At 38.0% G+C, this 25,538-nt stretch overlaps 1 protein-coding gene across 3 annotated transcripts in view; it reads left to right on the top strand.

Moving 5' to 3' along the window:
* Positions 1 to 25,538, top strand: part of PCDH19 (protocadherin 19) — a 131,363-nt gene that overhangs the window by 4,246 nt on the left and 101,579 nt on the right. For 2 of the 3 annotated variants that reach the window (XM_049644039.1, XM_049644038.1), the window contains exon 2: positions 1,518 to 1,845. In XM_049644039.1, coding sequence (XP_049499996.1) covers positions 1,518 to 1,845 — 328 coding nt within the window. Of the gene's footprint in view, positions 1 to 695; positions 837 to 1,517; positions 1,846 to 25,538 lie in introns of all 3 variants that reach the window. The other variant, XM_049644037.1, reaches the window with a different exon arrangement.

Genomic DNA, 25,538 nt, shown 5'->3' with positions numbered 1-25,538 from the left:
TAAACCCTAGTCCTGGGGTCTTTGGGATTTTATTTGCTCTCAAACTCCAGTAGCATCAGCTTGCTATCACTGCAGGTTTGCCTGAGCACTGAGCTAAAAAGGGCGAGGGGAATGCAACTGCTCTAGAAGATCCCAGGGACAGAGTAAGAATTTGCCTCTGGAAATATGCATTCTTCCTGTATGCTCAGACTTTTCAGAAACCTAAAGTTCAAGACTTTGTGTTGCCATGTATTAGGCAGAGGTCTCCTGTTCTCAGCCTCTCCTGAGCCTCTTCCCCAAATGCATTCATTTATGAGACTTGTGAGGTGATCTGCAATTGCTGCTGAATTGGGCTCCTTTTGTATTCAATAATTAGCTTTGTTGAGAGAGAATGCAGACACAGTTTCCCTTGTGAAGATCAACCCCATATTATTTATTAACCCTATTGTTTTGCTGATTATTGCCCATAAATGGAATTTTGAAACAATAAGGTGAATCATTATGTGCAAAGTAATAAATAACTTTGAGAATCTGGCTACATTTTAATGTATTCTGTTTAAGTGTCTTAATGCTTGGTGTCTTTGGTGCACGTTGCTGGGTCTGTGTCAGTGTTAATTAAATTGAGCTCTTTGTGTTCCAGTTGCAGTGCAGCTGCTTGTAGGTACACCTGAATGGAGAAGGATGCTGAATGCACTAACCTTTAAATTCCTTTGCAGTAATTGTTTAACCATCACTTGTCTCCTCGGCTGTTTTATAAAAGGACAAAACAGCAAGTGTCTGCATTGCATCTCGGTTTCTCCCATTAGCAAGGAGCAAGACAAAAAGGTAGAGGAGAAAGTGAGCCTGAGGGGAGAGAGGTAAAAAGCATTTCCCCTCATTCAAATGGGTTTGGCTATCAGATTTCTCCAGGAGAGGAGGGGTCAGGGAAGGGAGTAGAAGGGAGCAGGGCTATGGCAGGGGGATGGAGGGTGTGGAGGAGAAAAGCTGAGGATACGTCAAAGGATGGTGTCTGATCTCCTACCCCAGTCCAAAACTGATCAGGTGAATCAAAGAGAAATCTGATTGAGAGTGTTCCCCACATGGAAAATGCCTAGAGGCACTGGAAAGGGGGTGAGTTCTTATTTCCTTCTATCTCCTCTTCTGTTAAATTAAGACTTCCTTCTTATTTCACCCAGGGGTTCCTTTGGGATCTAGGGGAGCTCCAGATTTGAGCATTTTCATGCTTTCTTTCTCATAGGCTCAACTTTCCCTGCCCACTTCCCTTGCTAAATAGCCACTCACAATGAGGAATTCCACATCCAAAGTATGGAAACATTTTGGGGGGTGGAAGAGTGGGAGGTTGGTCTGTTTTATATGAAAACTGTATGGCCCTTAGTTTTTTTCACATGTAAAAAGCACAGGGAGAAACCCAATGATGTAATGCACTGGAATAAGAAGCTGGAGCGGAGATTGGGTGCAACTCTGTGGGGTGCTTAATATTTATTAACACATGGTTCTGGAGGGCATTAGCAATATATGTTGCCTTTTTTGTAATATAGAATCGCTGAGTACTCCTATGGGCATCAAAAGAAATCAAGCAAGAAGAAAAAAATCAGTAAGAATGACATTCGTCTGGTACCCCGGGATGTGGAGGAGACAGACAAAATGAATGTTGTCAGTTGCTCCTCCCTGACTTCTTCCCTCAACTATTTCGACTACCACCAGCAGACACTGCCCCTGGGCTGCCGCCGCTCTGAGAGTACTTTCCTGAATGTGGAGAACCAGAATACCCGCAATACCAGCGCCAACCACATCTATCATCACTCTTTCAACAGCCAAGGCCCCCAGCAGCCAGACTTGATCATCAATGGTGTGCCTCTGCCTGAGGTGAGTGCAGCCAAGCGGCTCTGTGAGGTCCTCCCAGATCTTTTTCCTTGCTGCTTGCTGACAGAATAGGCCTTTATGCTGGAGAATTCCCTGGCACAGGTGGAGAGAACTTCTCTGCCTAAGCCCATTTCTGTGGTCAGGGTTTGCTACCAGGCTCTCTTGGGGCAAAGGGTAACCCAACATATGGAGCCTTTGTAGGGGTGGATGTTGGGAATGGGAGCTCCAGGGGTCTGAGCATTTGAAATCTCTGTATGGTATTCTGGCATAATACGAATTTGCTCCACCTGTTGCAAATACAATATGTTTGCCAGCCAGTGGCAGTAGCATTTCAGTTAAAGTGGTTGAGAAAGAATCGACAAGTATTGTTAAAGATAAGTGAACCTTAGAATGCTCAAGGGGCAAGTTCCCAGTATGAGAGTGATTCAGCCTCCTGAAGCCCCCTTTTGCTTTTTATTTGGCCATATACATGCTTTGCCAAGAATATGGATGGGCTACTTAAAGGGAGACAAAATAATTTTTAAAAACACTGCCATTTCTTGGTAGTTCTTATAGTGACATTTGACAAATGAGGAAGTAGAAATGGTCACTAATAATGAAAATTTCAGAAATTAACTATGATTTGAATTAGCTCTGTTTTCCTTTACCAGGTATGAATGTTTTCAAATGTAAGCATTTTTAAAACATTATGTAGTCCAGTGTTTGCTGGCTATTGGAATATCTCAGGGTAGTAGGGTGATAACATGGATGATGGTGGGTGGCTGGCTGGCTGGGTGGAGGGCTAAAAGTTCTTAAGTTGATTTCATTTTTCCATGAATTGCTTAAGTTCCTTTTTGGTTGGAAATTTTATGCACTTGGAGGTATATGTCCCGTTCCAGGCCACTAATGAAAGGAATACTGTATATTTGAAGAACACTTCCACATTTTTTGAAGCACCTGTATGACCATTGTCTCCTTTGATCCTTGTAAATAGTTATCTTGATAGATTGCTCATCAGTAGATGGTGAAACAGAAGTCCAGAGATGGTAAGAGAGATGTTAAAGAGTCACAGAGCAGGAGAGAGAGACAGGGAAAGGGAGAGAGAGAGAGGAGAGACTAGATAGCAGGGCTCTATGACTCTCTGGCAAGTTCTGTTTCAGTGACACCTTCCTGCCTGGGAAATAATTCAGCCTGATATACTTAAGCTATGATGCATATAAAATGGCCTCATAGTATTTGTATCAATTTCATAGGGCAAAGGGTCTTAGGACTTCTTGAATCAATTGTTTTTCCTGGTTTCCTGAAGAATAATTCTCATCAGAATTAATTGGACCAAACAGCAGTGCTTTTAATGAGAAACTGATATTCTGTAAGCAACAAAGCACCAATATTTTCAATATATAAGTCTATAAATAAGGATTTATTGAAAATCCAGTATCATGCTGTATAGGATCAATTATAATTATGAATTTCAGTATATACTACTAGGAACTAGAAGTCTATACTTTTTGGAGGACTACTTGTGGAGTTCAGCAATAGAGAGGGAGAGGTAGTGCTATGTAGTGGAATCAGGTAGAACATGATTTTGAATCTGGTGTGGAATCTGTCTCTTTCCTCATCTACAAAACAGGAATATCTACCATACAACATTGGTCCAAGGAGTAATATGACATTGTGTAATATAAGATATTGACACATAGGTGTTCCTTGAATCATAGATGTATTAATTAGGCAATAATTGGAAAATCATTTATAATGGCCTGCACACCTGAGCATGACCCCATAGACACTGTAACTAAAGAGGAATTTAAGTTGGCTTTATATAGATAACACCTACAAACTGGTGTGGTTGGATTATTCATATTGGACATTAAATGATGAAGGTAAAAGATGGCAAGGTTGTGGGTGCAGGTGCTGACTGCTATTGCTTGTGGAGATAGACAAAGGAATAATCATCTGAGGGCTTGGTGATTTTTTATGTAATCAATTCAAGGCACTAGAGAAATATGAGCCCTGGTGTTATGAGATACTTAGAGGGGGCAGGAGACATATGATGGTGTATGCACTAAGATCTTGGTGCTTTTTTTGATTCTCCTATGGGCAGAATGAAACAAAATATTGCTTCAATTATTTCAAAAAGCCATTGAAAGTCTGAATTCTGATCCTATCCCCAACTCACAAAGCCACATGCTCTCCTTATTTAACAAAATCATACAGATGTAATATGTGGGACTAGTCAAGGGCCAAGGCAGTGTGTACTAGACACAGTGAGGTTAAGTGTGTATTTCTAATAAGCAGTCCTAGAAAGTTCAACTGACAAACCCTTTCAGAAAGAGGAGAGACCCTCTCACAGCTAAGCATGAATCAGGCCATTTAACTTGGATCTGCCACAAAGTTATGCATGGGGAAAATAACACTTCTCCTTTTCTTTCCATACCTGAAGACCCTGAATGTGGACTAGGTAGAATACTTAGGTACAGTGAAATCTCCTGAAGAGTGAGAATGATTGATGCATACATTCAACTAATATTTGTTGAAGGTCTACTTTTTTTGCTCTAGGCTCTGGTGTTATAGATATGAAAAAGATGTTCTATTGTCTCAGGGAATGCACATTCTAACAGACAGGACAAGCAAACCAATAGTTGATTTGCAGTAAAGAATGATTTATGCTACTATTGGGTTCAATGGGATAGTCTCCATTCCTAGGATAGTAATATCCTGATATATTTCCTATCTTCTCTTTATGTTTTCCAATTAATTAATTAATCCATCCAAGAAACCACAATTTATTAAGCAATTATAGCACAGAATAAGTGCTAAGATGTGAAAAATATGAGATTCTACAGAAATTTCTGTATTAAATCTTATGTCACTTACATTTTTCTTTACATTATTCCATTAAACCCTTATTTTATTTTTTCATTAATTAAACCCAGGAACATTTGTTGTACACTTAGAATGTATTAGACACTGTGCTACTTGTCCAGGATACAAAAATACAACACTTGATTTTTGACCCTGGGGAGTTTACAGGGAGACAGACAAGTAAACAGGTCAATTCAATTCAGGATAACATTTCTTTTCTGAGCATATATTACATTATTACTCTCCAGATTGGGACCAAAGCAGTGCACATTAGGTTTCTCTGCTGGGCTACCTTGTGACAAACCTACTCCCTTCATTAGCTGCAGTCAGTTACAAGGCTTATGGATGACATTGTAGAGGAGTCAAAACTTCTTCCCTTGCAGCAAGCACTCCATCACACCTTATCACCATGGCATTAAATCAAATAAACCAGTAAGAATTATTAGAAAATACACTATGTGCTCAGCTGTGTGGCGGGTACCATGGGGATCCCAAATAAATATAAGATGCAGCACCTGCCCTCAGAGAGTTCAGTCTGGTTGGGGAGCTAAGATCACCCAGTGATTTCCCTGCATGTAATACAAGAGAGTTTCTAACCATGTGTTACTTCGTAGACTTCTTAGTACTCCCCTTCTTCTTCCTTGGCAGCCCTGCCATCATTTATAGGTAGACTTACTGTTGAACTCCTGAGGTTTGGTGCTGACTTGAGCGTAACTTTTACATCAGTGTGCAAACCTAGCCACATCTGTTGGCTCTCTGTAATACACATCTGTATTGTTGGTTCTCGAAACCAAAGGGAACATGATGTTAAGTGCAGTGATTAGTAGGTAAGGTAAAGGGAACGGAGTACTGGTCTAGGGAATTGGAACTCAGCCTTTAGTATCACAGAGACCATCTTGCCTAGAATAGCATATTATTGTTTACTGGTCTTCTGATGTTGGTCAGGAAATCAGCTATGTGGATTTTGTGGTTTTGGACACAAATTTGAAGAGCGAAAATGGAGGATGCCTTTGCTGTTTACAGAAGACTTTTGTAGAATTAGTGATATCAGGTAGCCCATAAATATCTTAAATTGAAAGGTGAGATTTGAATTTCTTGGCACCCTGGTATAATTAGTCCATAGATTTAGTATATGCATAAGTGAATGCATGGTGGTGGGAGGAGAGTGGAAAGAGGGAAAAGAAATTGAAAAAGAATGGAGGAGAGAGAATAATAATAGGTTTGCCAATCTGCTAAGATTTTTTTCTAAAAATATTCCAGCATTTTTAGGTTCTCCTTATTATGGCAAATATTTTTTCTTCCAATCTTATGGAATGGAGGCATGCCTATTGAGCACCTTTGGATGCTGGAAAGTGAAAGTACACCAGCATCCCTGCATTACCCTTTTTGTCACCCAAGCCATGGTCATTGCTGGAGGAAGAAAATGCAACTCATTTCTTTTACTGCTAAATGGAGACTTTGGTGGGACCTCCCTGCCTTTGGGGTGGTGGTGGTCAAATGGCCCAGACACCCAGTCTCTTTGGTGAGGTATTTTAAAACTTTGGTTTTCTAATGTTGAATATTTCTGGGCTGACAACTCCAAGAGAGTGATAGTTTGGCAAAAGCTTCCAGAATTCTAGTCATATGTGCATAGGAATTTAGATTTTGGTTTCGAACTCAATCTTGAGTTCTCTCTGTTTTTCTACCATTCACTAGGAAACTGTAGCATCTTCAATATGAGACATCCTAAGGGTGTGTGTGCTCTACTATAACACTGAACAGTTTCATGAGTAGCAGTGGAAGAGTTTGCAGACTAAGGATGTATGTGGCAGACTAAATTGAATGCTTCCAGTTATCTTATAGGAAGTCTTAGTGCATGTTATCTTAGTGCAAATAATGAAACTAAAACATCAGTTAGGCTTTGAAGAAAAATAAGAAGAAAGAAATAGCTCAGTATGCTTTGGTCCCTAAAACAGAGTTTTAAAATTAGGGATTTGCAGGGATTTGAGTAGAACTCTGGGTTAAGGAACTAAAACAGCAGCCACAAACCTATCAGATGTCAGATTTAGAAATCATTAGGAAATTGGTATGTATGATGAGGCTGGTTTGGATAGCAAGGAAATGACAGAAAACACCACCTGCAATTAAAACAAAGCAACAAGTTGTTCAGTGAGCACCTTTTATTTTACTTTCCTTGAAACGACAGTGTCTTGGAACCATCTAAATCTTACCTCTAAAGGGTCTAAAGTAACCCTCAGGTTGCAGAAGGAAACAATGGAAAACAGCCCACATCTTTTCAAGTGTACTCAAGCCAGTTTTCTTTAAAAATCAAAGGCTCTGCTTCTACTAGGAGACATTCTAGGGACATCCACTGCCTACATTGTATCTTATTGGCTCATTCAGATCTAGCAGAGGCAGTGTGTTTCCCAGTGAGGATCTGTTTGTAAGATGTGTTCCAGAATAAACCGTTCCACTGTTGTCTCCATGCAACTGCTGCAGAACTGAGTTAGTTTACATCAGTATTTGCTAATTTATTATTATCATTCCTTATTGGCAATTAACTGGTTACCTTAGAGATCATGTCTCTCCCCATACACCTTCACTAAAGTTGAGCTCAGCCAGAGTACTTGCTAATGATCCTGAGATTTCTCTCCCTAGAGGACTGGAGGCAGGACATTTTCCATAGAGGGCTCTGAGGCCTTGGAATTCTTCTTTTTGAGGACCACTTGTTTTGGGTCCTGGTGGCCCTACCTGGTTTTTCTTTTGATTGTCAGTCAGACTTATAAGGCCTGAAAAGCAGCAGACCTCTCATTCCCTATCTTCGCCCCAGTCTTTGCTGTGATTTTGGTATACTGTGCCCAGAGGCTGAAGGTAGGTTTGTGGAGAATTGCTTGTTAGGAATTAGAGGGTTAAAAAAGGGTGAAGCCACCTCCTGGCAAAGCTGGAGTCTTTCAGTTATGGTGCTGCAGTGGATCTGAGGTGGCTGTTTGGAATTTCAGATGCTGAACCCTCTGCTTGTGTATCTCAGCTTCCAGGGCATAGGGGAGACCAAGCTTGGCTGGATCAAGTGTCTCAGATGTGGATAAATGAAACCATTTGTACAAGAGGCCTGTGTGTGAGAGGTGGGAGGCTGGCTCTGGAGCGGCCATTTTCCCCTACTGAGAGGAGGCTTAATTTCCTGATGTGTGACTGGCTGGCTTTTAATGTGAGCCTCATTTACTTCGAACAATTGAGAGGCTTGAAATGAAAGTCCCAGAGGATCAGTTGTTTGTAGAGGGAAATGTTCTTCAAGTTACATTTCCTTTTTAGCTGTTGTGTAGTTACGAGTAGTTTTTGTGTGGGCTGCATGGTGAGGGTCACTCCACTAACAGTGGGTGTACCCAGGCTGCTAGCGCCTCCATGTGTCACCCCAGGGAATGGTGAGGAAAGTACTGCAGCTGCCTGGAGAACAGCTCTGCCAACTCCGGGAACTTGGGTTCCCATGCAGACATCTCATTTGTTATGTCATTCAGCATTTTGCTTGAAAATATTGGCTAGAATCACACAGCTCCACAGAACTCCTGGAAGAGATGTGAAAAGGAACCAGTATTTTCACTCTAATCATGAAAATGGAGTTACAGAGAGGTCAAATGACTCAACTAAGCACACAACATTTGGGGTCAAACCTGACTCTATTTATCTTGACAGCAGCTTCAAAGTGCTGCTTCAAAGTGCATTCTGTCACAGAACAGATTGGATGTCACAAGAGGACCTGTGGATGTACCTTTGAATGGTAGTTGTGTTCCTGAAAAGCTGTGCAGCAGCGAGTGCTTTGTAAATTAGACCCTGTTTTAACGACAGGGATGGCATTCCATATTTATAGAAATCCTATGGTGGACTCTTTCATAAAAGAAAGAGCCCCCATGTAATGTGAATAAACAACTCCTGACTGAGATTTCCTTTGTTAAGTCTAGATTTTTCACCTATCTTGTTTACTTAAAGTGAGATTCCTCACATTGGCAAGATTTACAAAATCTTTGAAAGGTGGGCCAATTCATTATTCTCTTGAATTCTCACTGTTTGGCTTTCCTGGTTGAATTTCACTTAATTAAAAAAAATGTCACCACGTAATATTTAAAATATGTGGAGTCCAGAGAAGACAGATACGTATCACCTAGATTTAACAAATGTTACATTTTGGGATGCCTGGGTGCCTCAGTCAGTTAAGCGTCTGACTTTGGCTCAGGTCATGATCCCAGTTCCTGGGTTTGAGCCCTGAGTTGGGCTCTGTGCTGACAGCTCAGAACCTACAGCCTGCTTCGCATCTGTCTCTCCCTCTCTCTGTGTTCCTTTCTCACTTGTGCTCTGTATCTATCTCTCAAAAATAAAATTAAAAATTAAAAAAAAATGTTCCTCTGTGTCTTTAAAAAAATGCTACATTTCCTATTTGTTCCAGATTAAAAAAAAAACAAAAAACAAAAAACAAAAACTAAAGATTACAGCTACCCCCTTCCCATCCTATTCATTTCCCTCCACTCTTTGTCATTCTGTGGCTGGAGGGACTGAAGCCTATCAGGAATGTTGTTGGTACTTCTTGTCTTAGATTCCTGAGCTCACTTGTGAAAGAGATGGCTCTTACTTTGCTGATCCAGGTTCTGAAAACTCCCCAAGTCAGTAAGTGTCTCCCAGATTGAGTAGAGACTGGGAACTACTTTAGCAAATGAAAGAACTCTCTGAGACTTCCTTTAAATTCAGTTTTGGGGGAGGTAGAATATTACTTTTCAGAAAGAACAAAATGAGAGCGAGAGTTAGATTGATGGACAGGTATTAGAGGTAGCTACCTTGAGTTTTGAGCAGACAGTTTGGGATTGAAGCAGGCAAGAAGCCAGGTGTGAAGTCTGCATTCTCCTTGAGCTCAGTGTTCATGCACTAGCATCAGGATATCTTCATGTCAGACTCTTAAGTGCTGCCTTGATGTGCATAGTCTTCGGATCCTGCATTAAGTCTCTGAGTGCCAGAGTGGCCAGTTTTCGACTTCTCCCACTGGGCCCCATCTGGCTGCTGTTTTGGGGCAAGGTGCTCTCGGTCACTGCCACTACCACTGGTCTTGGTGGTCTTTGCTTTCTGGATTATTTTCATTTCTTAATCTGATCTCCAGAGCATGAGGGGCACCTCTTCTCAGAATGTGTAGTTTGCTCTTCTGAACAAAATGAATTCTCTGTGTAAGCTGGCAGGAAGATAAATTCAATCCAAAGACCAGACTCTCCCTCTCCCTTTAGGGGAGTGTGTGTGTGTGTGTGTGTGTGTGCGTGTGTGTGTGTGTATAAGAGAGAGAGAGAGAGAGACAGAGAGAGAATGATCTGCTTCTCTCATCCCCTTATTCCATCTCTGTGGTGATGGAGCCTTTATAGGCCAGAGCACCCCAATTTGATATAGCCCAGCAACAGATCTCCTGGGGACTATTTATAATTGAGAACTCTGAGTAGGAAACAGCCAAATAATCATTGCTGTGCATGTAACCCAGTTTAAGAAAATTTTATGGGGAATTTCAATTCTTTGGAAATTATTTTCTGAGGCTCAGTTTCTCTTTTTGTGCCTTTGAACACAATTTTGTTTCAAACCCTCCTCTTCTTCCTCTTTAGTTCATTTGGCTTGAGGAAATCTTATTTGGGCTGCTTATGTGTACAGGTACTTAGCTATGACACGATATCTTTTCTAAGTGAGATGTATGAACAGGGATCAGCCTGTATTCACAGGGGTTGGCTTAACCTTTAAGCAACTTTTTAAAAAAAATTTTACAACTAAAGATGTCTGTAAGCTAACATTCATATTTGAAACTTGACATGTTTGAGGGATGTGGGGCTCTGAAAATGCAAGTACAAGCAGAGGCATCTGGCTATAGGTAATGGTGAATGGCTTGTTGGAAGACTGATTTCCTCCTCTGTGCTGACAGGCACAGAGGCCCATGGTGAGGACACAGGACACAGGTACACTGCACTCAGAGGAGTGGCATTGACTATGATTTTGCCATACTGGTCATTTCTTTAATTAGTGCATTTCCATTTTCTCAAGTATAGACTTTCGAGTGATGGCATATGCTAATGGCAATGTTTTTTTCTAAGACCTTAGGGGAACACATCATGGCATTAGCATTAAATAAGGGCTTTTTCATGGGATTTTGCCTGATTTTTTAAAATTGAACAAAAATTTGATAGCTATGGCTCTTTAGAAACAAATCTCAAATGCTACATACGAAACACCAATTTTCTGTGTGGCTTGTGAGCTTGCTAATGGGATGTATGTCCTTATACCTCTAGGTCACTTTTTAAATTTTGCCTCTACTGGTAATTTTTTTAGAAAGGGAAAAAAAACACATGCTTTGTTGCAGTAAGAAATACAATAAGGAAATGTCTGAAATGGGAAGAAAGTTAAACTGCTTTGCAAAAAATATACTTTGTAGAGTGACCTGAGAAAGCAAAATTTTATAAAACTAGTAAGCCATAATACCATGGTGCTGGGCACTGTTGGAATGGCATCAAGGGATTCAGTCTTTGCATATTTGATCATCTGGTATCCTCAAGAAGAGACATTGGAAGGTGGGAAAAATCCAGAACTGTAAAGTTTTGTGGCTGTGCATGGAGCCATTTTTGCAGGTATGGGATCAAAGAATGTGTGACATTTGCATTGTCTGTCTCTCCTCACCCACTGAGCCTAGCAAGCTCTATCAGGACAGTTATCTCTAATGTATGACTCACCCAAATCACTGTATTCCCAAATATAACAATCTAGAAATCTGTAATTCTGTGACAAGGGAGGAGGTCACTAGCAAAACAGATGAAACAGAATTAAAAACCTCATAAAAGAAGAGCTTTAGTTTATTGAAATCTATTATTACTAAGGAAACTTCAAGACATGGAGAATTATGAAAAATCCAAACAGATGCCAAACTACATCAACCCTGGAACAATTGTGTGAGGAGATTGGGTCAGGATATTTCCAAGTTCTTTTGCCGCTCTGACTGTAATTCTGTGAATTTTATAGCATTGGGTCGAAGGGCTTCATTCATACAGCTGACTGCATTAAGGTTTGAGTCCATGTGATCATAACAGCTGCTCGGTAGGTGGTATTGAGGGTAAGGGACTTAGCTATGACAGGAGACACAATAAGTATAAGCCTCTAGCTTTTAAATGACGGTAACATATTCTGTGTCTAATGTGAGTTGTGTGTGTGTCAAAATTCAGTAGCCTCCCCATTCAAATAGGTCTTCCTGTCCAATGTGAGTTCTGCCGTAAAGACAGTATTGAGTATACTAACCTTGCTTCAGTTGGTCTGTACTTGTTCTAGGGATGTGTAGCAGATACACTCCCCTTTCCTGGAAAACTAGAAAACTTTCAGAGGAACACAACTTCACTTAAATATAAATTACGTTGATTATCACGCTACCTAAAATTTCACAGACCTGAAAGTCACCAAGATCTCCTTTTGAGTTAGGTACCCTTGAGAACTGTTTTGTTTATCATGATAAATTATCTAAACTTTCATACTGTTTAAGACCAACATTATGGAAATAAGCAGCTCTTTATTTCATTCTAAGATCAGTCTAACCAAATTATGCAACTTCTAATGCAAGTGCTTGAAGTTTCCATTTTGAAAGTTTTCTCATTTTAATACCTTGCAAGAGATAAATATTTTAGCTACTATTCATGCTTAACAACATATTTTACTGATTGTCATTCTCTTTGTGGCATTTGTTGGCATGAGGGGCAGTTCACCATGGCTTTGCTCATTTTGCTGTTTGCTTTGGATAATCAGCAAAGAGCCAGAATTCAATAAAAAACATGTATTTTTGTTGTTGCTATTTTTAATCTCAGGCCATGGGAGGCTGAGACCTACAGAATCAATATATATATATATATATATATATATATATATATGGCACGTGGATGTTTTGCCTGAGAGTCAAAAATGAGGTAGATTTTCTTTTAAAGTAGATTTGATTCCAGAATTACTAAACTATTAAAGTCAACACATGTTGGAGACTGGCAGATGGCATTCAGCAGGATTTGGGGCACTGTCTGTAACAAAGCAATCTATTTCTTGCAGGGAATAAATTGCTATTTCTGGGGAAGGGGAGGTCAGTTGGGGAGCCCTTGGGAAGCTTTGTTTTGCTTTTAAGCTCATAAAGAGTATTTTTCAGGGGCTCCTTGAAGGCAGGGCCAATTCTATACAATTCCTTTTGCTTGGTGTCAGTGTTATTAAGATTTGTGACTTAAGAGTTTCTACAGTGGTTGTTATGCCCTGATCTTAAAAGGTATTCATTTATTTTAGATGAATCCTACTGCTCTATGATGGTTTGCCTCTAGACTTTAGTGAATGGACTTTCCATTTAGTAGTTAGGTTCTTTTCAAACAAATATTTTGGCTTGAAAACATTCATCCATTCATACATCTACCAAATATTTGTAGATCATCCTTTACTGACCAGCTCTGAACTCAGCTCTGAGGGATAGAGAAAATATATGGTACCTACTCATAGCTTATGTTATTGTTGAGGACACAAGATGAGAAGTTAAATACATTTTAAAAAAACAATGGGAAAAGTAAGGATTATTGGCTAAATGGTGCTATGTGATTATTGGAAAAAATAAGTTTTTATTTCCCACTATATGACAAAATAAATTCCACATGGATTAAAGAGTTAAAATTTTAAGATGAAAACTCAGTAAAGTCAATTGCACAGGACTTCAGAGGATAAAAGCAATGGAAATAAACACAAAGAAAAATACCAGCAGCTCTATTAAAATTTGGAAATGTCTGTATGTCTAAAAAATAATAAGCCAAATGAAAAAATAAACTGTAAGCTGAGGACATGTTTTAAGTTTATATAGAAAAGAACCTGTATTTATTACTTCTACAAATGTTTATATAGTGTTTACTATGTGCTAGTCAGTATTCAAGGTGCTGGGGATATAAGAGTGAGCAAAACAAAGTCCCTGTCTTCATTGAGTTTATAATTTTATGCACACAGACAAGTGATAAACAAATAAATATATAATATGTTAGGTGATGATATGGAGAAAAATAAGGAAGGGTAAAGGGTACATGTTTCTGTCAGAAATGAGGGCTCTCTAGAAAGGTCAGGGAAGACATCTTGGATAAAGGGACATTTAAACAATGCTTTTAATATATAAAGAGCTCTTATAAATCAATAAATAAGACAAATACCACAATATAAAAATTGTGCAAAAGACACAGATAATTCATAAAGAAGCTGTACAAATGGCCGCTAGATAGAAAAGTATTTCAATCTTAGTAAGTCAATAATAACAATGGAATGCCATTATTAACTTTTAATTACAAACACTATATATACTTATTAAAAAGTCAAACAATACAGGAGCATATAAAATAGAAGCTAAAGTCTCCACAACTCTCTCCCTATTAATCCATTACCTTGGGGGAACCACAGACAACAATTTGATATGCAAAATGTCTTATTTTTACTTATAGAACTAGGAAAATTTTAAAAATTATACTCCACATTGGTATGGTTATCACACACTGTTACATGGAATATAGTTGATAGAATTGAAATTGACATAATCTTTCTTGGGGGCAATTTGCAAATGCACATTAAAACCCCTATAATAACTAGTGTTTCTTTTTCTGGGAGTTATACTAAGGAAATAATTTTAGATTTGCCTAGAAATTCATGTTCAAGGATGTTAATTTCAGTACAACTTATAGAGCTAAAATATTGAAAATATCCTTAATATACAAAGCATTATTATAATTTTAAATATAGTCTGGTGAAGCCATAGGGAAACAGGCGGTCTCATACATTGTTCGTGGGTGTATAAATTGGCACCAGTCCCGTGGAGGAAAATTTGATAATGTCCCTCAAAACTTCAAATGCATATATGTGCATTGCTAGAATACTGTGAAGACATTAAAATAATATTTTGAGGAATATTTGATGATGCGAGAAAACACTCTTTGCATAACATACATTAATTGAAAATATCGCAAATGAAACAGCATGTACAGGTTGATTACACTTATTTGAAAATACATGTGTGTGTAGAAAAAAATACTGGAAGGAATATTACCAAAACATTAATACTTTTCACAGGATTCAGGAAATCAGGTGATTTTTACTTTTGAAACACGCTTTTCTAATTTCCCAAATTTTCTATATTGAACATGCATTATTTCTGAGATCAGAAAAGCAATTACTTAAGAGGTAACTACTAGACTACACAGTAAATATTAAGGACCAAAGAGGTGGCATAAAATATAACTTATTTTGAAGCAGGAGATATCAATTATATTCTTTATTTTCATTTTTGAATCAGGTCATACCTTCTAAATTTTTATTTTTTCTTTTTTGGATGTTTCTCTCAGATAAATGTTCACATTTTTTTTTACATTTTATTTTATTTTCAATATATGAAGTTTATTGTCAAATTGGTTTCCATACAACACCCAGTGCTCGTCCCAAAAGGTGCCCTCCTCAATACCCATCACCCACCCTCCCCTCCCTCCCACCCCCCATCAACCCTCAGTTTGTTCTCAGTTTTTAAGAGTCTCTTATGCTTTGGCTCTCTCCCACTCTAACCTCCTTTTTTTTTCCCTTCCCTTCCCCCATGGGTTTCTGTTAAGTTTCTCAGGATCCACACAAGAGTGAAAACATATGGTATCTGTCTTTCTCTGTATGGCTTATTTCACTTAGCATCACACTCTACAGTTCCATCCACGTTGCTACAAAGGGCCATATTTCGTTCTTTCTCATTGCCACGTAGTACTCCATTGTGTATATAAACCACAATTTCTTTATCCATTCATAAGTTGATGGACATCTGGCTCTTTCCATAATTTGGCTATTGTTGAGAGTGCTGCTATAAACATTGGGGTACAAGTGCCCCTATGCATCAGTACTCCTGTATCCCTTGGGTCAATTCCTAGCAGTGCTATTGCTGGGTCATAGGGTAGGTCTATTTTTAATTTTTTGAGGAACCTCCACACTGCTTTCCAGAGCGGCTGTACCAATTTGCATTCCCACCAACAGTGCAAGAGGGTTCCTGTTTCTCCACATCCTCTCCAGCATCTATAGTCTCCTGATGTGTTCATTTTGGCCACTCTGACTGGCGTGAGGTGATATCTGAGTGTGGTTTTGATTTGTATTTCCCTGATAAGGAGCGACGTTGTAAATGTTCACATTTAAAAATTACCCTTTTCTTTACAGTTTGCCTTTTAAATATGAGAAATAATGTTATGAAAAATAATTTTTCCTTCTTCACTTTTCTTGCCATTATGTATACTCTTGTAAAAGGAGATTTATCTCACCAGTGTTAGACATCTGGCTCACAAATTTTATTTTTAGAATGAGAGATTTTAAAATAGTAACATTTAGCTATGATCTGTACAGATTTTTAATACTATGAAAATGATATAGGCTTTCTCTAATGGTCACTTTTGGCAAAGTATATTTTTTTCAGTTTCCTTTTCAGGACCAAATAGCCAATTTTAAGGAGGACCTTTTTAATATCCTTCAATATTTGATTTCATATTTGGGCTTCTTGAACCTGAGGCACACAATAGCCCCAACAATGTGGAACAAAAAAAAGAGGGATTTAATGAGTTGATCCTCACTGAGATGCTCAAATTTCACATCTAGCCTTGACTAAATGCACTATTTTTTTTTCAACAAAATGGAATGAGTTCAACTTTTCTTTTCCTTTCTTCTTTTTTTTTTTTTTGCTTTTTAAATGTTTTTTTATTCAATCTTTTTAAGAAAGGCACATTTATTTGATTGACTGCCCATATAGTAGCCTAACTTTGTACTGCATAAATAAAAAAGTAGAATCCTCTGGGACAGGAATTTAATTCAGTTTAATAGATGGCTGTGTAAACTTCTCTTATAGTAAGTACTGCACTAAAATGCAAAATGTTTGTTCAGTGGTCCTGTGTAGATACCAGAACTATTTAGATATTGCAAAGGAAATTCTTATTATGCAAACAAACAGATGCTTCACCCCCGTACCTCATAGTTAATAGAAGAGAATGTTATCTGTACAATGTCATCCTGATTGTAGATGAAGTGTTTGCCTGCTATGGGAAAACACCTACGGCCTAATTCGGTAGTCTGTCTCATGGATAAATGAATAGAGACTATCGCCTCTGGTAGGATTGATTGTATTTCTTATATCTGTAATCATTTAATTAGATGAGTTTCAGCTCGAATTATATGTTTTTCATGTTATAACATGGACTATTTGATAGAAATAAATATGCTGCGCGTGTGTGTGTGTGTCTGTGTGCGCGCACACAGAAGGGACTAAAAATTAAGGGAGATTAAGGAAAAAACACTACCTTCTTCCCAACCCTCCTCTTTTCTATCTTACTTCTTTAATGTAAAAGTCCTCATTTAAAGAAATATTGAGAATGCCTAAAATTTGGTTATGAAGCAACTTGAAATTCACATTGTCCCTTTGTATATATCTTAAAGAAGAAATTGTTTGGATTAGAAAAGAATTTCCAGGGAATTAAAATACTTAATTGATTTTAAGCCAGAGTTTGAAAGACGTTAATGTGGTAAAGCACAGTATTCTGTCTGAAAAAATAAAATGTAATACTATGCAAATTCATATCACCTCTTAAGTGAGTATAAAACTCCGGAAAGTGATAAGAAGATTAAAATCAAGGAATTTTGTTTATTGAATTCTGATCCTATTGGCAGTTGACAGTCAGTGGGGTTTGGTACTGGCTCTGAGGAAGGCCCTGCGAAACACATGCTACTGCATACGATGTATGTGAAAGTCTGATTCTGAACTTGCTTATGGACCCTGAATGGGCCTGAAGACCTTGGAGTTCTCCCTACCTTCATCTCTCCATGGCTGCTGTTGCTTAGGACCCAAGAACAGAACTGATGTTGTGGCTGAGATGTTCTTGTTTACTAGTGCCATTATGAGGGAGACTGAGCCACCTAGGGAGATATACATACCCAAAAGCCCCCTGCAATAAATGATCTTAGTGGGTTGGCATCTTTGAAGACACATCTGTAAATGTCCTGAATGCAGTATACTATCTGACTTTTACTTTACAATTATTAAGAAACCTGTTGCTCTATGAGGGAAAAGTAGGCAGGGCCCTATTATCTTCTATTATTGTTTTTATTGGTTACTTATTATAAAATCAATTTGTTTCCATTGTGAAAAAAATGGAAAAGAGCAGAAATATTTGAAGTAGTTGGAAAATCATCCATAATTCTACCACTTAGGGGCAACCACCATTAACTTTCTTTTCAGTGCTTGGCACAAAATAAATACCCAATAAAAGTTACTGAATTAATAAAAAAAACTTTCATATTTTTACTGTTTTAAGGATCATTTTAGTTGGGATAATTCTGACTATTTTTCTATATTTACATTTTATCATAAGAGTTTTTCTATATCATTAGAAAATATTTCTAAGCAAGCTGGTTTTTGGTTGTTGAATTGTATTCTGTTTTATAGGTAGAATTTATTTTACTCAGTCTCTAATGTTGACCTTTTAAGTTATTTAAATTTGGACTTATTATAAATAACACTATGATATCCTTATACATAAATCTTGTTATGATCTCTGATTGTTTCGTTAGAATAAATTCCCTAGAAGTGAAATTGTTTTAACTGAAGTTTTACATGTTTTAGGCCTTCTGATGTATATTTTCCCTAGAAAAGTAACAATGTATAGTTCCACCAACATTGTATAAGAGCCCATTTTACTGTACTCACAAAGAATTATTATAATTTTAAATATAGTCTGGTGATGCCACAGGGAAACAGGCAGTCATACATTGTTCGTGGGTGTATAAATTGACACCAGTCCCGTGGAGGGAAATTTGATAATGTTCCTCAAAACTGCAAATGCATATGCCCTTTGACCCAGCAATTCCATTTGTAGAGTATTCATCCCATAGATATGCTTGACCATGTACAGAATGATGTAAATACAAGGGTTTTCACTGCTGTATTATTTAATACAACAAAAATGGAAACAATGAGTATGTCATTTAAAAAATATATTTTTAAAAATGAGTGTTTTATATATTGATATGGAAGAATCTCTAAACATATTGTTGACTAAACAAAAAGAAGATTCAGTAAACTATGTAGGCATACTGGGTTAAAAAGGAGAGAAAAAGACAACATATATTTTGTTTTATATATGCATGAGATTGTATGAAGGGATAAATAGGAAATTAATTGGAATGCATACCTGTTGGAAAAATGGCAAATGAGAGGATAGGGAACAGGGGTGGGAGGGAGAATTATTAGTTCCATAGATGAAAATGGATTATATAATTTTATTTATTTATTTATTTAAATTTTGTAAATGTTTATGTTTGAGAGAGACCAAGAGACAGAGCATGAGTGGGGGAGGGACAAAAAGACAGGGAAACACAAAATTCGAAGCAGGCTCCAGGCTCTGTGTCAGCACAGAGCCCATGTGGGGCTCGAACCCACAAACTGTGAGATAATGACCTGAGCCTACATCAGACACTTAACCGAATGAGCCACCCAGGCACCCCAGATTATCTAATTTTAGTTTCTTTTATATATATAATTTATTGTCAAATTGGTTTCCATACAACACCTAGTGCTCATCCCACCAGGTGCCCTCCTCAATGCCCATCACCAGTTTCCCCTCTCCCCCATCCCCCATCAACCCTCAGTTTGTTCTCAGTATTTAAGAGTCTCTTATGGTTTGCCTCCTTCCCTCTCTGTAACTTTTTTTCCCTCTTCTTTCCCCCATGGTTTTCTTTTAAGTTTCTCAGGGTCCACATATGAGTGAAAACATATGGTATCTTTCTTTCTCTGCCTGACTTATTTCACTTAGCATAATACTCTCCAGTTCCATCCACATTGCTACAAATGGCCAGATTTCATTCTTTCTCATTGCCAAGTAGTATTCCATTGTATATATAAACCACATCATCGTTATCCATTCATCACTTGATGGACATTTAGGCTCTTGCCATAATTTGGCTATTGTTGAAAGTGCTGCTATAAACATTGGGGTACAAGTGCCCCTATGCATCAGCACTCCTGTATCCCTTGGGTAAATTCCTAGCAGTGCTGGGTCATAGGGTAGATCTATTTTTAATCTTTTGAGGAACCTCCACACTGTTTTCCAGAGCGGCTGCACCAGTTTGCATTCCCACCAACAGTGCAAGAGGGTTCCCATTTCTCCACATCCTCTTCAGCATCTATAGTCTCCTGATTTGTTCATTTTAGCCACTGTGACTGGTGTGAGGTGGTATTTCAGTGTGGTTTTGATTTGTATTTCCCTGATGAGGAGTGACGTTGAACATTTTTTCATGTGCCTGTTGGCTATCTGGATGTCTTCTTTAGAAAAGTGTCTATTCATGTCTTCTGCCCATTTCTCCACTAGATTATTTGTTTTTTGGGTGTGGAGTTTGATGAGTTCTTTTTGAATTTTGGATACTAGCCTTTTATCTGATATGTTATTTGCAAATATCTTTTCCCATTCTGTCCATTGCCTTTTAGTTTTGTTTATTGTTTCCTTTGCAGTGCAGAAGCTTTTCATCTTCATGAGGTCCCAATAGTTCATTTTTGCTTTTAACTCCCTTGCCTTTGGAGATGTGTCAAGTAAGAAATTGCTGTGGCTGAGGTCAGAGAGGTTGTTTCCTGCTTTCTCCTCTAGGGTTTTGATGGTTTCCTGTCTCACATTCAGGTCCTTCATCCATTTTGAGTTTATTTTTGTGAATGGTGTAAGAAAGTGGTCTAGTTTCATTCCTCTGCATGTTGCTGTCCAGTTCTCCCAGCACCATTTGTTAAAGAGACTGTCTTTTTTCGATTAGACACTCTTTCCTCCTCTGTCAAAGATTAGTTGGCCATACATTTGTGGGTCCAATTCTGGAGTCTCTATTCTATTCCATTGGTCGATGTGTCTGTTTTTGTGTCAATACCATGCTGTCTTGATGATTACAGCTTTGTAGTAGAGGCTAAAGTCTGGGACTGTGATGCCTCCCACTTTGGTTTTCTTCTTCAATATTACTTTGGCTATTCGAGGTCTTTTGTGGTTCCATACAAATTTTAGGATTGCTTGTTCTAGCTTCGGGAAGAATGCTGGTGCAATTTTGATTGGGATTGCATTGAATGTGTAGGTAGCTTTGGGTAGTATTGACATTTTAACCATATTTATTCTTCTAATCCATGAGCATGAAATGTTTTTCTATTTCTTTGTATCTTCTTCAATTTCCTTCATAAGCTTTCTATAGTTTTCAGCATACAGATCTTTTACATCTTTGGTTAGGTTTATTCCTAGGTATTTTAGGCTTCTTGGTGCAATTGTGAATGGGATCAGTTTCTTTATTTGTCCTTCTGTTGCATTCTTATTGGTGTATAAGAATGCAACTGATTTCTGTACATTAATTTTGTATCCTGTGACTTTGCTAAATTCGTGTATCAGTTCTAGCAGACTTTTGGTGGAGTCTATTTGGTTTTCCATGTATGATATTATGTTATCTGCAAAAAAGTGAAAGCTTGACTTCATCTTTGCCAATTTTGATGCCTTTGATTTCCTTTTATTGTCTGATTGCTGATGCTGGAACTTCCAACACTATGGTAAGCAATAGCAGTGAGAGTGGACATCCCTGTCGTGTTCCTGATCTCAGGGGGAAAGGTCTCAGTTTTTCCCCATTGAGGATGATATTAGCTGTGGGCTTTTCATAGATGGCTTTGGTGATGTTTAAGTATGTTCCTTCTATCCCGACTTTCTTGAGGGTTTTTATTAAGAAAGGATGCTGAATTGTGTCAAATGCTTTTTCTGCATCGATTGACAGGATAATATGGTTGTTATCTTTAATTTTAGTTTAAATTTGTATTTGTTTGAAAAAAAATCTCCCTTCATTTGTTGCAAAGACTTTTTTTCAGTGTGTCCTGTATGACTTTTAATGCAATTTTTGCTTATTTTTTACTTAGAGAGTTTTGGAAGGAATTATTATATACAAAAATTTAAAAATTGTGTATATGTATATATACATATCTATCTCACATTTTTTCCAGTATCTTTATGAATTTTTTGTTATGTTTTTAATTCCTTAAGAATTTATTTTGGCATATGATTGGAAGTGACGATGTAAAAATATATTTTTCTCGATAGTTAATTGGTTGATTTTGTACCATTTATTATTTTTCTTCCTTCCTAACTGTTTTCTGGTCCTTCTTAAAACCATCATGTATTACATTTTTATATAGACTAGGAACTTTTTTGAGGTATTTATTTTTTCCCACTGATCTGTTCACTTTTGTATCAGTACCACGCTGACTTAATCATTGATGGTTTATAATGGATTTTAACAGGTGGTAGGGTTTATTTCTCCTTATTTGTCTTTTCACAAAAAGTTTTAGTTTTTCTGTGTTCTTTTAGATAAACTTGGTAGTCAATGTTAAGTTTTTAAAATGTTGGTATTTTTCCTGGAATTGTGACAAACATAAATAAATTTAGGAAGGGTTGACATGCATATAGTATTTAGTCTTTTTAAAAATGTTTTATTTTTTATTTTTGAGAGAGAAGGGGGGAAGGACAGAGGGAGAGAGGGAGATAGAGAATCCCAAGTAGGCTGATGCGGAAGTCAATCTGACTGTGAGATCATGACCTGAGCCGAACTGAAGAGTTGGCCCCTTAACTGACTGAGCCACCCAGGCACCGCAATACTTAGTCTTTTTATCTAGGAACATGACATGTCTCCATTTGTCACATTTTGTTCTAATGTCATCAGTAAATTTTTATAGTTCTCCTTACATTTCTTGTTAACCTTATATCCAGCTGTTTCATAGTTTTGCTGTTAATTTGACTGGGCTCTTTTTTCCATTACATTTTCTTTTTTTTCTTTTTCTTTTTTTAAATATGAAATTTATTGTCAAATTGGTTTCCATACAACACCCAGTGCTCATCCCAACAGGTGCCCTCCTCAATGCCCATCACCCACTTTCCCCTCCCTCCCACCCCCCCATCAACCCTCAGTTTATTCTCAGTTTTTAAGAGTCTCTTATGGTTTGGCTCCCTCCCACTCTAACTTTTTTTTTCCTTCCCCTCCCCCATGGTCTTCTGTTAAGTTTCTCAGGATCCACATAAGAGTGAAAACATATGGTATCTGTCTTTTTCTGTATGACTTATTTCACTTAGCATAACACCCTCCAGTTCCATCCACATTGCTACAAAAGGCCATTACATTTTCTAGCCGGATAATGATGGTAGAGTATGTAGGAGAACTTAACATTTGCAGCTATATTTTGAATCTAACTCTTAACATTTGCAGCTATATTTTGAATCTAGCCCTTCTTGTTTTCCCAGGCATGGTTTTCAATTGGGTGGCTGGGCAAGTAAAAAGCAGGACTTGGACTTCTACAGCTAGGCATAGAAAGGACAGGACAGAGATGCCTGGGTGGCTCTGTTGGCTAAGTGTCTGACTCTTGATTTCATCTTAGGTCATGATCTCAAGTTCTTGACATCCAGCCCCATGTTGGGCTCCACGCTGGACGTGGAGCCCACTCAAGATTCTCTCTCTCCCTTTCCCTTTACCCCTCCACTACTTGCTTAGGTGCACACACATTCTCTCTCTTCCAAAAAAAAAAAAAAAAAGGACAGGATACTAGTAAGAGCTTAGATCCTGGGGGCACCTGGGTGGCTCAGTCAGTTAAGCATCCGACTTCAGCTCAGGTTGTGATCTAACGGTTTGTGAGTTCGAGCCCTGCATCAGCTCTGTGCTGACAGCTCAGAGCCTCGAGCCTGCTTCAAAATCTGTGTGTCCCAATCTCTCTCTGCCCTCCTCCACTCGCGCTCTGTCTCTCTCTCAAAAGTAAATAAACATTAAAAAAGTTTATTAAAAAAAGAGCTTCGATTCTGGATGCAGACTATCTTTTAGAATTCTAAGTATACCAGTCTTTAGCCAAGTGACTTTAGGGAAGTTATTCTCTGTGCCTCAGCTTCCTCATTTGAAAATTAGAATAATACTACCTACCTCATAGATTCTTGTGAAGATTCAATGTGAGTATTCAGCATCTGATGCAAAATAAGTCTTAAATAAATATTAAGTAGCTGTTGTTATAATCTCCTTATGCCAGGGAAGACATATAATTTATACTCTCTATCTGGAAGGAGGAAATCAGATTCTCATCTACGTTAACAATGTACTGCAGAGGGCAACACAATCCAATTTCAAAATTAAGGAAAACTTCTATTTGTCTCTGTTTAATTATTACAAATAAATTCCACCCACCCCAGCATACATTTTTGCTTTTAGTTATATGAAGTTCCTTTTACATGCAATATTTACTCTTTTTATTATGGTTCCCTCAAGGTTTTTCATTGTTCTTTACTGTGATACTCGTATGTAGTTCCACTGTGAAGTTGGATGAGGTCCTACATGAATCAGAGTTAGCTAGATGTGCTGGCAGGAGAGTAAAAAGCCTTTTTCTGATGTTACACCTTTGTGTTTTCTTTCTAGAATCAGTGGATATCAATTTAGGCCTTAATCTGGCATTTTTCAACCTTTCTCCTTCGTGAGTCTGTACTGGGCATTTCCATTAGCTAGGAAGCTCTGGAGATGGCAATTTCATGGACCACTGGCTTAGGTTTGTGACCTGCACTTTAATAAATACTGCCCCAAGCCTTTCTTCTCCTGTGACCTGCTGCTTCTGCAGACCTGGGCTCTGTTTCAGGGCCACTGCTTTTTCTTTTTTCTTTCATGTAAGTGACTTACAAATGAATTTTAAATAGCCAGTTCATGGTGAGGAAATTTTGAGCTCAGGTTCCCAGGACTGTGCTCTGTCCAGACATGCCTTCCTTCCACCCAGGAAACCAGTTCCTGGTGTCTCTTAGGCATATTTTACACTCTTTTTTCAATTTGGGGATGGAATATAGTGGCCTAGGGCAAAGGCTCCAATTCCACTTTGGCCACTTAGGGACCAATTTATACTTTTGGGGGCTTTAGGGAAAATGTCAGGAGGCTGGTTGGGGTGGTGGTGGGAAGGAAGAACAAAAACTTGATTCTCTATTATAATATTTAACTTGAATGAAATGTGTGAACCCTGGCAAATGTGGTGTCACTGTAAGTGAATCACTGCTGCCAACAAAATAATAGGTACCTGGGTGCCACTATTTCCTAATCAGGTTTTTTTTTTTTAATAACTAGATATTGTTCTCTATGGAGTCAGCAACTGAGTAACAATCACTTTCTGTTCATTTGAGTACAAACTGATCCCCCCCTTAGATTATAAAGTTTTAATCCATGCACGTACAATTAAAATGATATCCAAATACATCTCAGGTTTCCTTTGAATTTGTAGCAGCTTTTGTGCATAGGGAAGGTTGTTGCTTTGCTATAAACCACCGGCCCAGAGTAAACCTCAGCTGTGCTGTAGCTATTTTGGACAACAAGTTTCTAGTTGCTTGTGTGTAATTGCCTGTATTACATCATCCTAACCATTGTGAAATGTGCAAAATACAAAGCTTATTTAATGATTCATTTCAGGTGGACAGTTATTTTGAAAGTAATTTTAAAATGTTTCCCTGTATGAAACAGATTTCTCCCCTTTGTTCTTGCTTTCTTGTTCAGATTGAAGGTAATTCAGTAATTGATAATAATATAGCAGAGAGAAGTGTACCATTAACATTGAGCCGCACAACCTTGGCAGTCTGCCTAAAATGTTGCATGGGATGTTGTTTTTCTTCATGCAAGTAAAGAACCGAGGGGAGAAATTTCCCTTCATATCACATCAAGTAAGCATTAACCCCAAATCAAATTTAATTTCCCTATCAGTGAGCAGCAACAACAAAAAATCTATTTTCAATTATCACAAGAAACTTGGATATGTATCACTCACT

The sequence above is a fragment of the Panthera uncia genome, chromosome X (assembly GCF_023721935.1).
Source record: "Panthera uncia isolate 11264 chromosome X, Puncia_PCG_1.0, whole genome shotgun sequence".
In the NCBI taxonomy this organism is placed as follows: domain Eukaryota; kingdom Metazoa; phylum Chordata; class Mammalia; order Carnivora; family Felidae; genus Panthera; species Panthera uncia.
The sequence above is the reverse complement of the archived record's forward strand: the minus strand, read 5'-3'. Positions and strand labels throughout refer to the sequence as shown.